Raw genomic sequence first — 12,548 nt, forward strand, 5'->3', positions numbered from 1 at the left:
TGAAATTGGCGGAGATATCAACTTAACGACTTTGCTTGTTTCTATATGATATGAAGGGTTATAATAAACTTATAGCTACTGTCTATGGTATAGAAATGGATCAGAATCAAGAATTAAGAGTTAAACGGAAAAACAATGGCAGAATATCGAACACCTTGCAGTTGATGCAAATACCATAGTCGTAAATTGGGTTACAATGGCTTTGTTTTCAAACCCAAGCGAACCACAACCCCCAATCAAGTAAGGTGTGCAAATTACTGCTCGTTTGGCGGTTGTCAATTTTGAGCAATTTTGTTGATTGGTATTAATAAAAGTAGTCATAATAGCTGTTAGTTGGTCTATCGAATCAGTGAGTGTAAAGACTATTAAAATATATAAGGAAACATTCGGGACAGTATGTGTTTGGAGTTTTTTACTGTTCTGCAGTTTTTATACGCCCGTATAAAATACGGGACGTATTATGTGAAACCCCTTGGCGGCGGGCGGCGGGCGGAAGGCATCACTTTGTCCGGACTCTAATTCAAATTGTATTCATCCGATCTTCACCAAACTTGGTCAGCAGTTGCATCTAGTTGATATCTAGGCCAAGTTCGAATATGGGTCATGCCGGGTCAAAAACTAGGTCATAGGGTCAATAAGTGCATTTTCAAAGGGGCCACTTTGTCCGGACTCTATTTCAAATTGTATTCATCCGATCTTCACCAAACTTGGTCAGCAGTTGCATCTAGTTGATAAATAGGCCAAGTTCGAATATGGGTCATGCCGGGTCAAAAACTAGGTCATAGGGTCAATTAGTGCATTTTCAACGGCGCCACTTTGTCCGGACTCTAATTCAAATTGTATTCATCGATCTTCACCAAACTTGGTCAGTAGTTGCATCTAGTTGATATCTAGGTCAAGTTCGAATATGGGTCATGCCGGGTCAAAAACTAGGTCACAAGGTTACTTAGTGCATTTCAAGCATTTAGCATGGTGTCCGCTCTCTAATTGAAGTAGTTTGCATCTGATCATCACCTAATTTGGTCAGAAGTTGAGTCTAGATGATATGTAGATCAAATTCGAATATGGGTCATGCCGGGTCAAAAACGAGGTCACGATCGGACACATAATGAATTTCAAGCATTTAGCATGGTGCCCGCTCTCTAATTGAAGTAGTTTTCATTTGATCTTCACCAAATTTAGTCAGATGTTACATCTAAATGATATCTAGGTCAAGTTCAAATATGGGTCATGCCGGGTCAATAACTAGGTCTCGAGGTCACTTAGTGCATTTCAAGCATTAAGCATGGTGTCCAAAACCTCCGAACGGGCGTATCTTGTGACAGTTTGGCACTCTTGTTCAAATTGCCAATTAACCTCATCTTGCCTTCTTGCAGCGATCCGCAATGTGAAGTTCAAGATCCTGGATGCAGTGATAGCCCAGGAACCCATACACCGGGGCGGTGGACAGATCATACCCACAGCCAGGAGAGTTGCTTACTCTGCATTCCTTATGGTATGACTGTGATGATTTAAAGCTCACCTGAGCACAATGACTGTGCTCATGGTGAGCTTTTGTGATCGCTTTTGTCAGATGTGCGTCGTCCGTCATGTGGCTTCAACATTTGCCTTGTTAACACTCTAGAGGCCACATTTATTTTCCGATCTTTTTAAAATTTCATCAGAAGATATGTGCCAATCATATCTTGGATGAGTTCTAAAATGGTTTCAGTTGGTTTAAAAACTTGGCTGCCATGGGGCGGGGCATTTTGTTTCATTATATGGCTATAAATAAACTCCTTAAGTCAAATTTATTGTCCAATCTTCATGAAACATAGTTATAAAATTTGTTTTAATGAAGTCTTTTAACGAAAATGGTTTGTGTTGCTTGAAAAACATGGCCACCAGGGGGTGGGGCATTTATTGTCCCCTACCGGTGAAACCTGAGGGGACTTATGGTTTGCACTCCGTCTGTCTGTCTGTCAGTCAGTCTGTCACACTTTTCTGGATCCTGAGATTACTTAAAAAGTTCTTCATATGGTTTCATGAAACTTGAAACATGGATAGATGGCAATATGGAGATTATGCACGTCATTTTATTTTGTTCCTACGTCTAAATTCTGGTTGCTATGGCAACAAATATATTTTTATTATTTTTATTTTTTACTGACAATGGTCGAGTTTCACCGGTAGGGGACCATATTGCTTGCCAATCTCTTTTTCTTATATGACTTTGGTAAAACCTTGTTAACACTCTAGAGGCCACATTTATTGTCCGATCTTCATGAAACTTGCTCAGAAGATTAGTCCCAATTATATCTTGGACAAGTTCGAAAATGGTTCTGGTTAGTTGAAATACATAGCTGCTAGGAGATCGGGCATTTTCCTTATATGGCTTTAGTAAAACCTTGGTAACACTCTAGAGGCCACATTTATTATTGTCCAATCTTCATGAAACTTGGTCAGAACATTTGTTTTAATTATATATTGGATGAGATTGAAAATGCTTCCAGTCTGTTGAAAAACATGGCCGCCAGGGGGCTGGGATTTGATCCTTTTACATGTATGGCTGTAGTAAAACCTCTATATTTTACATTTATAGTTCACTCTTTATGAAACTGTGTCAGAACATTTGTTCTAATGATATCATGGGCTCCACAGAATGTCAGTCCCTTTGTATATCAGGTGAGCGACTTTGGGCCTTCAGGCCCTCTTGTTTAAATATAAATTTTGTTCCACTGGCTGTTTGTGGAGCCTTTCTATGCATTATTTGTGGTAAGACTGTGACAGAAAATATTTTTCTTATTGTGCATGTTTATGTTGGCTGGCTAGATCACTTGGTAGAGCACTGGACTACACATCTGGGGATCAGAGGCGGGATCCCAGGCCCAGCCAGATAGTTTATGTGGTTATTGGTCATGAAGCTCTTTTACTCCAATTCTTTCCCCTTCTTCTGATGCATGTAAGACAGATGTCAGTTACTGGCACATAAACATGTGGACTTAGAATTGGTAAAGCAGCTTACCAAGGAATAGTTTGAGTTGGTTAACTGGTAATCTTGATATGATTGAAATATGGTTGTATCTGGCAAAAAGACAACAACACCATACATACAAGCAATAATTTTTACCAAGTTTTAAGTATGTAAATTTAGAATTTTCATATTGAACAAAGTAACTTTTTTTTCAACAAAAAAAAAGAAAAGAAAAAAGACCATGATTCCTGGATAGGCTCTGGACTTCATGCTTATATGTAAAGCATGTTATATTGACTGCTGTTTGTGTTCAGGCCACACCAAGAATGATGGAGCCCTACTACTTTGTGGAAGTTCTGGCCCCAGCAGACTGTGTGTCAGCTGTCTACACAGTGTTAGCCAAGCGCAGGTAAACTAGGCTTGATACATTGCCCAAATTGTAAATTAAGATAGGTAATGAAAAAAAAAGAGTCAAACATCTACCCAGGTTGGGGTATAAAATGGTATGAACGTTTGCCATTTTTAGCGAGGCTGTTTTCAGAGAAAACCCAAGCTTTTGTCATTGCCAGCTCGTCCGCCGTAGGCGTCGTGCTCAAACCTTAACATATGCTCTAAATCAAAGTGCTTCCACTTACAACTTTGAAACTTCATATGTAGATGCACTTTGATGAGTTCTACATGCCACACCCATTTTTGGGTCACTAGGTCAAAGGTCAAGGTAACTTTGACCTCTAATATCAAACTTTAACATAGGCTCTAAAATTAAAGTGCTTCCACCTACAACTTTGAAACTTCATATGAAAAAGCACCTTGATGAGTTCTACACGCCACACCCATTTTTGGGTCACTTGGTCAAAGGTCAAGGTCACTGTTACCTCTAATATAAAACTTTAACAAAAACCTTAACATTGCCTCTAAAATCAAAGTGCTTCCACCTACAACTTTGAAACTTCATATGTAGATGCACCTTGATGAGTTCTACACGCCACACCCATTTAGGGTCACTAGGTAAAAGGTCAAGGTCACTGTGACCTCTAAAAAAATAATAAATAATAATTTTCTGACAAGTTTTTGCAGCAGAGCGTGGCACCCGTTATGCAGTGCTCTTGTTTTATATGTTAATTTCATAAGTCGGTCAAAATCACATAAAAATGGGAATAGGAAAATCTGTCAGTCAGTTTGCAAACCCTTGTAATTCATTATCCGATTCAATCACACAACTATCTTGTCTCATATTTTTATGCCCCCCTTTGAAGAAGAGGGGGGTATATTGTTTTGCACATGTCGGTCCGTATGTCCGTTCGTCCTTTCGTCCACCAGATGGTTTCCGGATGAAAACTCAAGAACACTTAGGCCTTGGATCATGAAACTTCATAGGTACATTGATCATGACTCGCAGATGACCCCTATTGATTTTGATGTCACTCGGTCAAAGGTCACGGTGACCAGAAATAGTAAAATGGTTTCCGGATGATAACTCAAGAACACTTAGGTCTAGGATCATGAAACTTCATAGGTACATTGATCATGACTGGCAGATGACCCCTATTGATTTTCAGGTCACTAGGTCAAGGTCACGGTGACATGAAATAGTAAAATGATTTCCGGATGATAACTCAAGAACGCTTAGGCCTAGGATCATGAAACTTCATAGGTACATTGATGATGACTCGCAGATGAACCCTATTGATTTTCAGGTCACTAGGTCAAGGTCATGGTGACCCGAAATAGTAAAATCGTTTCCGGATGATAACTCAAGAACGCTTAGGCATAGAATCATGAAACTTCATAGGTACATTGATCATGACTCGCAGATGACCCCTATTGATTTTCAGGTCACTAGGTCAAAGGTCAAGGTCACAGTAACTCGAAATGGCTAAATGGTTTCCGGATGATAACTCAAGAATGCTTACACCTAGGATCATGAAACTTCAAAGGTTCATTGATCATGATTAGCAGATAACGGCTATTAATTTTCAGGTCACTACGTCAAAGGTCAAGGTCACAGTGACTCGATACAGTAAAATTGTTTCCTGATGATAACTCAAGAATAATTAGGCCTAGGATCATGAAACTTCATGACTGGCAGATGACCCCTATTGATTTTCAGGTCACTAGGTCAAAGGTCAAGGTCACAGTGACAAAAAACATATTCACACAATGGCTGCCACTACAACTGATGGCCCATATGGGGGGCATGCATGTTTTACAAACAGCCCTTGTTATTTTATTAAATAATTCAGATATAAGTGTTGTTAAAAATACATCTACCTTGCAATCAGAAAACTAGTTATAATCGAATATAATATTCTTGCCAGTATTTAAAATAAATGTGTTAAAGAATTCATTAATGTTATCTTTGAACATAACAGACACATTATGCTTTTTTTTGTTTACTAGATCTATCTATGGACACCATTGCCAATATTTATTTCATTTCTTTTAGCAACCAACAGCAAAATGTATTTCATTTGTAAGATAAAATGACTGGTCAGTAATCAGCTAAGAAAGACAAGTTTACAATATAGTTGAGTTGTTTCTTGTTTATATTGAGAACCAACATTCAAGGAAAGTTGGGTATCACATGGGACATAAACTTAAATATAAGACAAATGGATATGTATGCGTACTTGACCCTGAATATCACAAACTTAAATATAAGATAGGTCAAAACTGGATATGTATGTGTACTTGACCCTGAATATCACAAACCTAAATATAAGATAGGTCAAAACTGGATATGTATGCGTTCTTGACCCTGAATATCACAAACTTAAATATAAGATAGGTCAAAACTGGATATGTATGCGTACTTGACCCTGAATATCACATCACCGTACATCTGTGCAAAATATAAGATAGGTCAAAACTGGATATGTATGCGAACTTGACCCTGAATATCACATCACCGTACATCTGCGCAAAAAATACTTTAAGAATACCACATATTTGGATGTGTTAAGATCTGGAAAGACATATTTATTTGTGACTTTAGAAATAGCCGGGGAAAAAATCCGAAATTTAACTGATATACACATTTTTTTATAAACACAAATATATTTAAATCTGCAATAATCTTTGACCTTTTGTTGCAGAGGTCATGTGACCCAGGACTCGCCTGTACCTGGTTCCCCGCTGTACACTATCAAGGCTTTCCTGCCGGCTATTGACTCGTTTGGGTTTGAAACTGACCTCCGCACACATACACAGGTACTTAAAACAACATGGTGTATGTGCAGCCAGTGTATTCTATTTATCATAAGCTGCAGTAAATAATTATTTTATCTGGATGTTTTTCTGAATTTTTGTTCAATGTTTATTCTTCTCTCTTTTAAAATACATGTCATTTCCCTTAACTTAGAATTATATAAATTTTATCTAGTTAATTTAAAATTCATATTAATTATAATTTTCCATAGGTAAGATTTTTCAAAAACAGTAAAATACTGGGATAAACAAAACATTGATAGTAAGTTTTTATGTGCTTTCATGATGCCATGCATTTGCTTTGTTAATGTGCCTTTAAGTAGTATGCTCGCTCTTCTTGATAATGGATGACACCTAATGATTTTCAATTTAAGATATCAAAGGTCAAGGTCACATGAACAACCTTAGTGCAAGTCAGGCTGATAATCTTTTGTTGTTTCTGATTGTTTATGAAGATTTGTTGTATTTTAGGCTTCAAATTCCATTGGCTATTTGTTAAAAGAAGATAATCTATAAAAGAATGTACAAAACATGTTACGCTCATCTTTTTCCTATATTCAACGCACATGTTAAAATTACTAAACAGTTACCAAGCCTAAAAATTGATAAAATCATTTATATTTTTATAATAACTTTATTTTGATCATCCTCTGCCAGGGCCAGGCGTTTTGCCTGTCAGTGTTCCATCACTGGCAGATTGTGCCCGGTGACCCCTTGGATAAGAGCATCCATATACGACCCTTGGAGGCCCAGCCAGCAACCCACCTGGCCAGGGAGTTCATGGTGAAAACCAGGAGGAGGAAGGTATGAGAATCATGCATTGGAGCCTCGCTATCGGAAAACGGGGCTTAATGCGTGTGCATAGTGTGTTGTCCCAAATTAGTCTGTGCAGTCCTCACTGGCTAATCAGAGACAACACTTTTTACTTGACTGGATTTTTCTCTAAGCAGAGACTTTTTTCCAACAAAACATTTGAAAAAGTGTTGTCCATTTTAAGCCAGTATAGTCTTCACAGGCTGATATGGGACGACACTTTACTCACATGACAAACCTGCCTTTTCCTAGAGAGGGACTAATTTTGTAATGTGAAGGTTTTTTTTGGTGATAACAGAATTGCTTGTTTTTACAGAAGTTGTATTTAAGATAATTTATCTAAGTTTCAAATTTGTTGTATTTTCACATTTACAGAATTGAACTAAAACTAACTGTGCATGTATTCCTATTATGAAAGGCATCAGACACTTGTCAAGCACGGCCTTGACTGTAAAAAAAAAATAAAAAAATGTTAGCAAAACTTGTAAAGTCAGAGGCTAGGAGGTTTATACTTCATTTTTTGTTAACTGTGATTACTGATTTTTCAATGTTGAATATTGAATTGAATATTGCTTATTGTTATGCCCCCCTTCGAAGAAGAGGAGGTATATTGCTTTGCACATGTCTGTCGGTCGGTCGGTCGGTCCGTCCACCAGGTGGTTTCCGGATGATAACTCAAGAACGCTTATGCCTAGGATCATGAAACTTCATAGGTACATTGATCATGACTCGAAGATGACCCCTATTGATTTTCAGGTCACTAGATCAAAGGTCAAGGTCACGGTGACCAGAAATAGTAAAATGGTTTCCGGATGATAACTCAAGAACGCTTATGTCTAGGATCATGAAACTTCATAGGTACATTGATCATGACTTGCAGATGAATCCTATTGATTTTCAGGTCACTAGGTCAAAGGTCAAGGTCACAGTGACAAAAAACTTATTTACAAAATGGCTGTCACTTCAACTGAGAGCCCATATGGGGGCATGCATGTTTTACAAACAGCCCTTGTTCTGATGAACTTTTTATTGTTGAATCCCTGTTCAAGTATTTTGCTATGTTTTTTATGTGAGAATTTTTGTTTGTTTATTGTTCTGATAGACTTCTTATTGTTGAATCCCTGTTCAAGTATTTAGATTGATTTCTCATGTGTACAGGGACTCAGTGAGGATGTGAGCATCAACAAGTTCTTCGACGATCCTATGTTGCTAGAGCTTGCCAAGCAGGATGTGCTGCTCAGCTACCCAATGTGAGAGAGACTGCGGTGAACTGTCAGGGAAAAACAATGAAGCCTTGTGCATACAACAGCATGCCATGTGCAGCTTGATAAGCAAGTGTTGGCAGTCTGCACAAAGATGTTTTGAACCCTTTAAACAAAAAACTTTATTTGGAAATGGTAAACAGTGTAAAACTTTACATGGCAGACTATGAACATAACTGAGTTTAACATGCTCACATTACATTTCACAAGACTCCTCCTTGCTGTCATACTAGGGCTCCTGTGACGGGGGCAAAAGTAAAGACTGACATCGACACTGTGAAAGATGCAATTATCATTTATCAGATCTCTGATGAACTCTTGGAAAGTTTCATGACCAGATTTATTGACGTTTCTTAAGTAAATTAACATGTTCACAGATTTTGCATTATTTCCATTGTGTCATTTAATGCCTTTTAATATATGAACATCGGAACGCCATTTACTTTATTCACTTTTTTAAATTTGTGACAAAAAATTGATTTTTTTATATTTAGAAACAATAGCCTGAAATCTCATATTTCATCAGTAATTTTTACTAACACGTTATTGTTACACATAGTATATTATTAAGTGTGATTTATTAAGTGACTGTCAATATTGGCATTCCATTTGCAATTTGTCTTCAATCATTATAGAGGAAAACTGAGGCCGTTTTATAGTCGTGGCAGTCTATTTGGGGAAGAGGACAATTACAACGAGCATGGCATGGTATAGGGGAGATAACCCTGGGTTATGGTTAGGTTAGGGTTAGGGGTCGGGTTAGGGTTAAGGTATGGGTTAGGGCTAACCCTAACCCAAACCCGACCCCTAACACTAACGCTACCCCTTACCCTAACCCTCTAACCCCCCATGAGCATTACACTACCATGCCTCGCTTGTTGTCGTCCGCTTCCCGTCTATTTGTCTCTCTATGTAGACTTTGTATATCAGAGAGTGACATGTGTTAATGTTGGTTGCCATGTCAGTACCTGTATATGTTCGACTATAATTGAGTCAGTCTTTGGGAAAAAGAGATTTTATGCATGTAAGCAAAGTATGATCCCAGATTAGCAAGTGCAAAGGTTTATCAGGGACGACACTTTCCGCCTAAACTGGTTTAAAGTTTTGAAAAGGCAGCCTTTGAACGCAAAATTCCATTGAAGTGTAGTCGGCCCTGATAAGCCTTTCTATGTGGAAGATACTTTATGCACTTGTATTAACCCTTTGAGTGCTGGAACTGGATTTTGAAGGCCTTTGCAAACAGTTTGGATCCAGATGAGACACCACAGAACGTGGCGTCTCATCAGGATCCAAACTGTTTGCTATTCTGATAGTATTCTTTGAAAAAAAGTGAAGAAAATGATGATTTTAGAAATTCAGCAGACAACATTTTAGCAGATGACAAATTTCCCAGCATGCAAAGGGTTAAGCTAGATTTTCCAAGAGTGCAGCTCATTTGAATTCTACTGTATTTTTGTAATGCATTTCACATAGAAATAATGCTTGACTGAGTTTTTATGTAGTTGTCCTGAGTGTGCTAGCATTTTTTTGATGAATTGATGAAAGGAATAAGCACATTGAATTGCTGGTGTTAAGAGCGTTTTAATGTCAGAGCATTGTCCTTAATAAATGTGCTTTTCTCTTCCTCAAATAAACTATTTGTATGACTTCAAGATAAAATTGTTGCTCACCACGCAGGAGACGTAGATAACTTGGTCTCTGTTTTCCTTCAAAGATATTTGTTAATGATAGCCATTTTCTTTTGCATCATGTGTTCTTTTTTATTTTCATCTTTTTCAATAAAATACATGAGACTTGAATAGGAACATGTGTTGTTACATTTATCATTGTTAAGCATTTACATTGCGGCTTCAATAGCTGTCAACAAGTACGTCAGAGGAGTAGGGTGTAATCGACTGACATAGCAAACCCGTTATGAACAAAATATAAAAACTATCTAGATTGTATTTTTATCTTTCATGTTTACAACAGAAATTCTTTACACTTAACAATTATTACTAAATTATTCATCACTCATGTCACTTAATGAGAGACTAGATAAAGTATTCTGGAGATGTATAAAAAACCCACTAAAAGAGCTAAATAGTCAGTGCTGCTCGATTGGTCATTGTCGGCTCGGGTACTACTTTCATGTACCCCGCAGGGCCGGATCCAGAGAGGACCCAGTTGGGGAGGGGGGGGGGCACAAGATTTGTTGCGCACATCTAGGAGGGTCTGGGGGCATGCCCCCCCCCCCCCCCCTCCCCCGGAAAATTTTTGGTTCTTATATCGTCTGTGGTGCGTTTATGGGCTATTTCCTGAGCAAAATAAAGACTATTTTTTTACTTAATAATTGTGCTTTCAACATAAAGAAGTAAAAGAAAATGCTGTGTATAAATAATGTTATTTTTTTATTTCCAATTGTGATTGGCATTCAATTGTTCAACAAGTAACAAATACAAATAAAAAAATCACAATTTTGAAACTGTCATCAGGAAAATGTACAAGCTATCACTCTCTTTAAGGTGAGACAAGTTATTGTCATCATTGCTTAAATCAGACTCCAAAATACAAGGCAGTTTCATTTTTTAGCCGGATTTTTTTCGAAAAAATCTCGGCTTATAGATTGATGTTGTCGGGCGGGCGGGGTGGCGGCGTGCTCGAAAATGTTAAAGTTCTTATTTCATGGTATAACTTTGGTATGCTTGGACCTAGAGTCTTCAAACTTTACATGAAGGTTGGCCAGGATTAACAGATGACCACTGGTCATTTCAAGGTCATTCATTTGAAGGTCAAGGTCACTGTGACCTTCAATATAAAAAATGTTAAAGTTCTTATAACTTTGGTATGCTTGGACCTAGAGTCTTGAAACTTGACATGAAGGTTGGCCATAACTAGTTAGTAACCACTGGTCATTTCAAGGTCATTCATTTGAAGGTCAAGGTCACTGTGACCTTGAATGTAAAAATGTTAAAGTTCTTATTTCATGGTATAACTTTGGTATGCTTGGACCTAGAGTCTTCAAACTTGACATGAAGGTTGGCCAGGATTAACAGATGACCACTGGTCATTTCAAGGTCATTCATTTGAAGGTGAAGGTCACTGTGACCTTCAATATAAAAATGTTAAAGTTGTTATAACTTTGGTATGCTTGGACCTAGAGTCTTGAAACTTGACATGAAGGTTGGCCAGAACTAGTAAGTAACCACTGGACATTTCAAGGTCATTCATTTGAAGGTCAAGGTCACTGTGACCTTGAATGTAAAAATGTTAAAGTTGTTATAACTTTGGTATGCTTGGACCTAGAGTCTTGAAACTTGACATGAAGGTTGGCCAGAACTAGTAAGTAACCACTGGACATTTCAAGGTCATTCATTTGAAGGTCAAGGTCACTGTGACCTTGAATGTAAAAATGTTAAAGTTCTTATTTCATGTTATAACTTTGGTATGCTTGTACCTAGAGTCTTCAAACTTGAAATAAAGATTGGCCAGTACTAGAAGATGACCACTGGTCATTTCAATGTCATTCATTTGAAGGTCAAGGTCACTGTGACCTTAAATGTTAAAATGTTAAAATTGTTATAACTTTGGTATGCTTGGACATAGAGTCTTCAAACTTGACATGAAGGTTTGCAAGCACACTTAGATGACCACTGGTACTTTCCTGTCATTTAAATCAAAAATCCGGCTTCAATGCGGTCATCTCCGACCGCGGAACTCTTGTCTTGGATTTTGTCTTGCAAATTGCTTGACAATGTCACTAACATTTACATGAATGTCCCTGTGCACTGACATCAGACCAGTGAGTCTTTCTTCCCCCATTGTTGAACGACAGCTTGTTTTCACATTCCCTAACGTTGAAAGAAACATCTGGCCAAGTTGGTTTCACAAACACACACAAATAATTTTTTTGTCTTCAGCCGCTGGGGGGGCCCCTCGTGCCCCCCCCTCCGGTAAATCCGTGCCTGCCCCGGGTACTCTTAAGTAAACTTACGTGTACCCCAGGTACGGTAATTATACTTAAACGTACCCGGGCATTAGAACGCTAAATCGGTCGTTGTCGGCTATTTTTGTTCAATTAATGTTGTGCACATTAGTGTCTATTTTCTGTTAAATGGCCTCTATATCATCGAAAACTCATACTCATAAGGCATGTTGATGTAGTTGTTTTTTTTAAAGAGAAGTTTGTTTAAGATAAACAATATCGTTTTACAATATCAGTAGCACGTTTTACGCCATCGGAATTGGGCAGGAAAACAACTCGGGTACAGTCTAATATCGCCCGGGAACGTTTAAGTATATTAACCATAACCAGGGTACATGTAAGTATACTT

The 12,548-nt window shown here is 38.0% G+C and overlaps 1 protein-coding gene across 1 annotated transcript in view; it reads left to right on the forward strand.

Annotated features, from left to right (window-relative positions):
* Positions 1-10,034, forward strand: part of LOC127855441 (116 kDa U5 small nuclear ribonucleoprotein component-like) — a 58,947-nt gene extending 48,913 nt beyond the window's left edge. Inside the window, exons 20-24 of the mRNA XM_052391018.1 lie at positions 1,377-1,495; positions 3,268-3,362; positions 6,049-6,163; positions 6,818-6,964; positions 8,132-10,034. Of these exons, the coding sequence (XP_052246978.1) occupies positions 1,377-1,495; positions 3,268-3,362; positions 6,049-6,163; positions 6,818-6,964; positions 8,132-8,227 (572 nt within the window). The 3' untranslated portion in view covers positions 8,228-10,034. The remainder of the gene's footprint in view (positions 1-1,376; positions 1,496-3,267; positions 3,363-6,048; positions 6,164-6,817; positions 6,965-8,131) is intronic.
* Positions 10,035-12,548: the final 2,514 nt, after the last annotated feature.

This window comes from Dreissena polymorpha, chromosome 13 (genome assembly GCF_020536995.1).
Source record: "Dreissena polymorpha isolate Duluth1 chromosome 13, UMN_Dpol_1.0, whole genome shotgun sequence".
Taxonomy (NCBI): Eukaryota; Metazoa; Mollusca; class Bivalvia; order Myida; family Dreissenidae; genus Dreissena; species Dreissena polymorpha.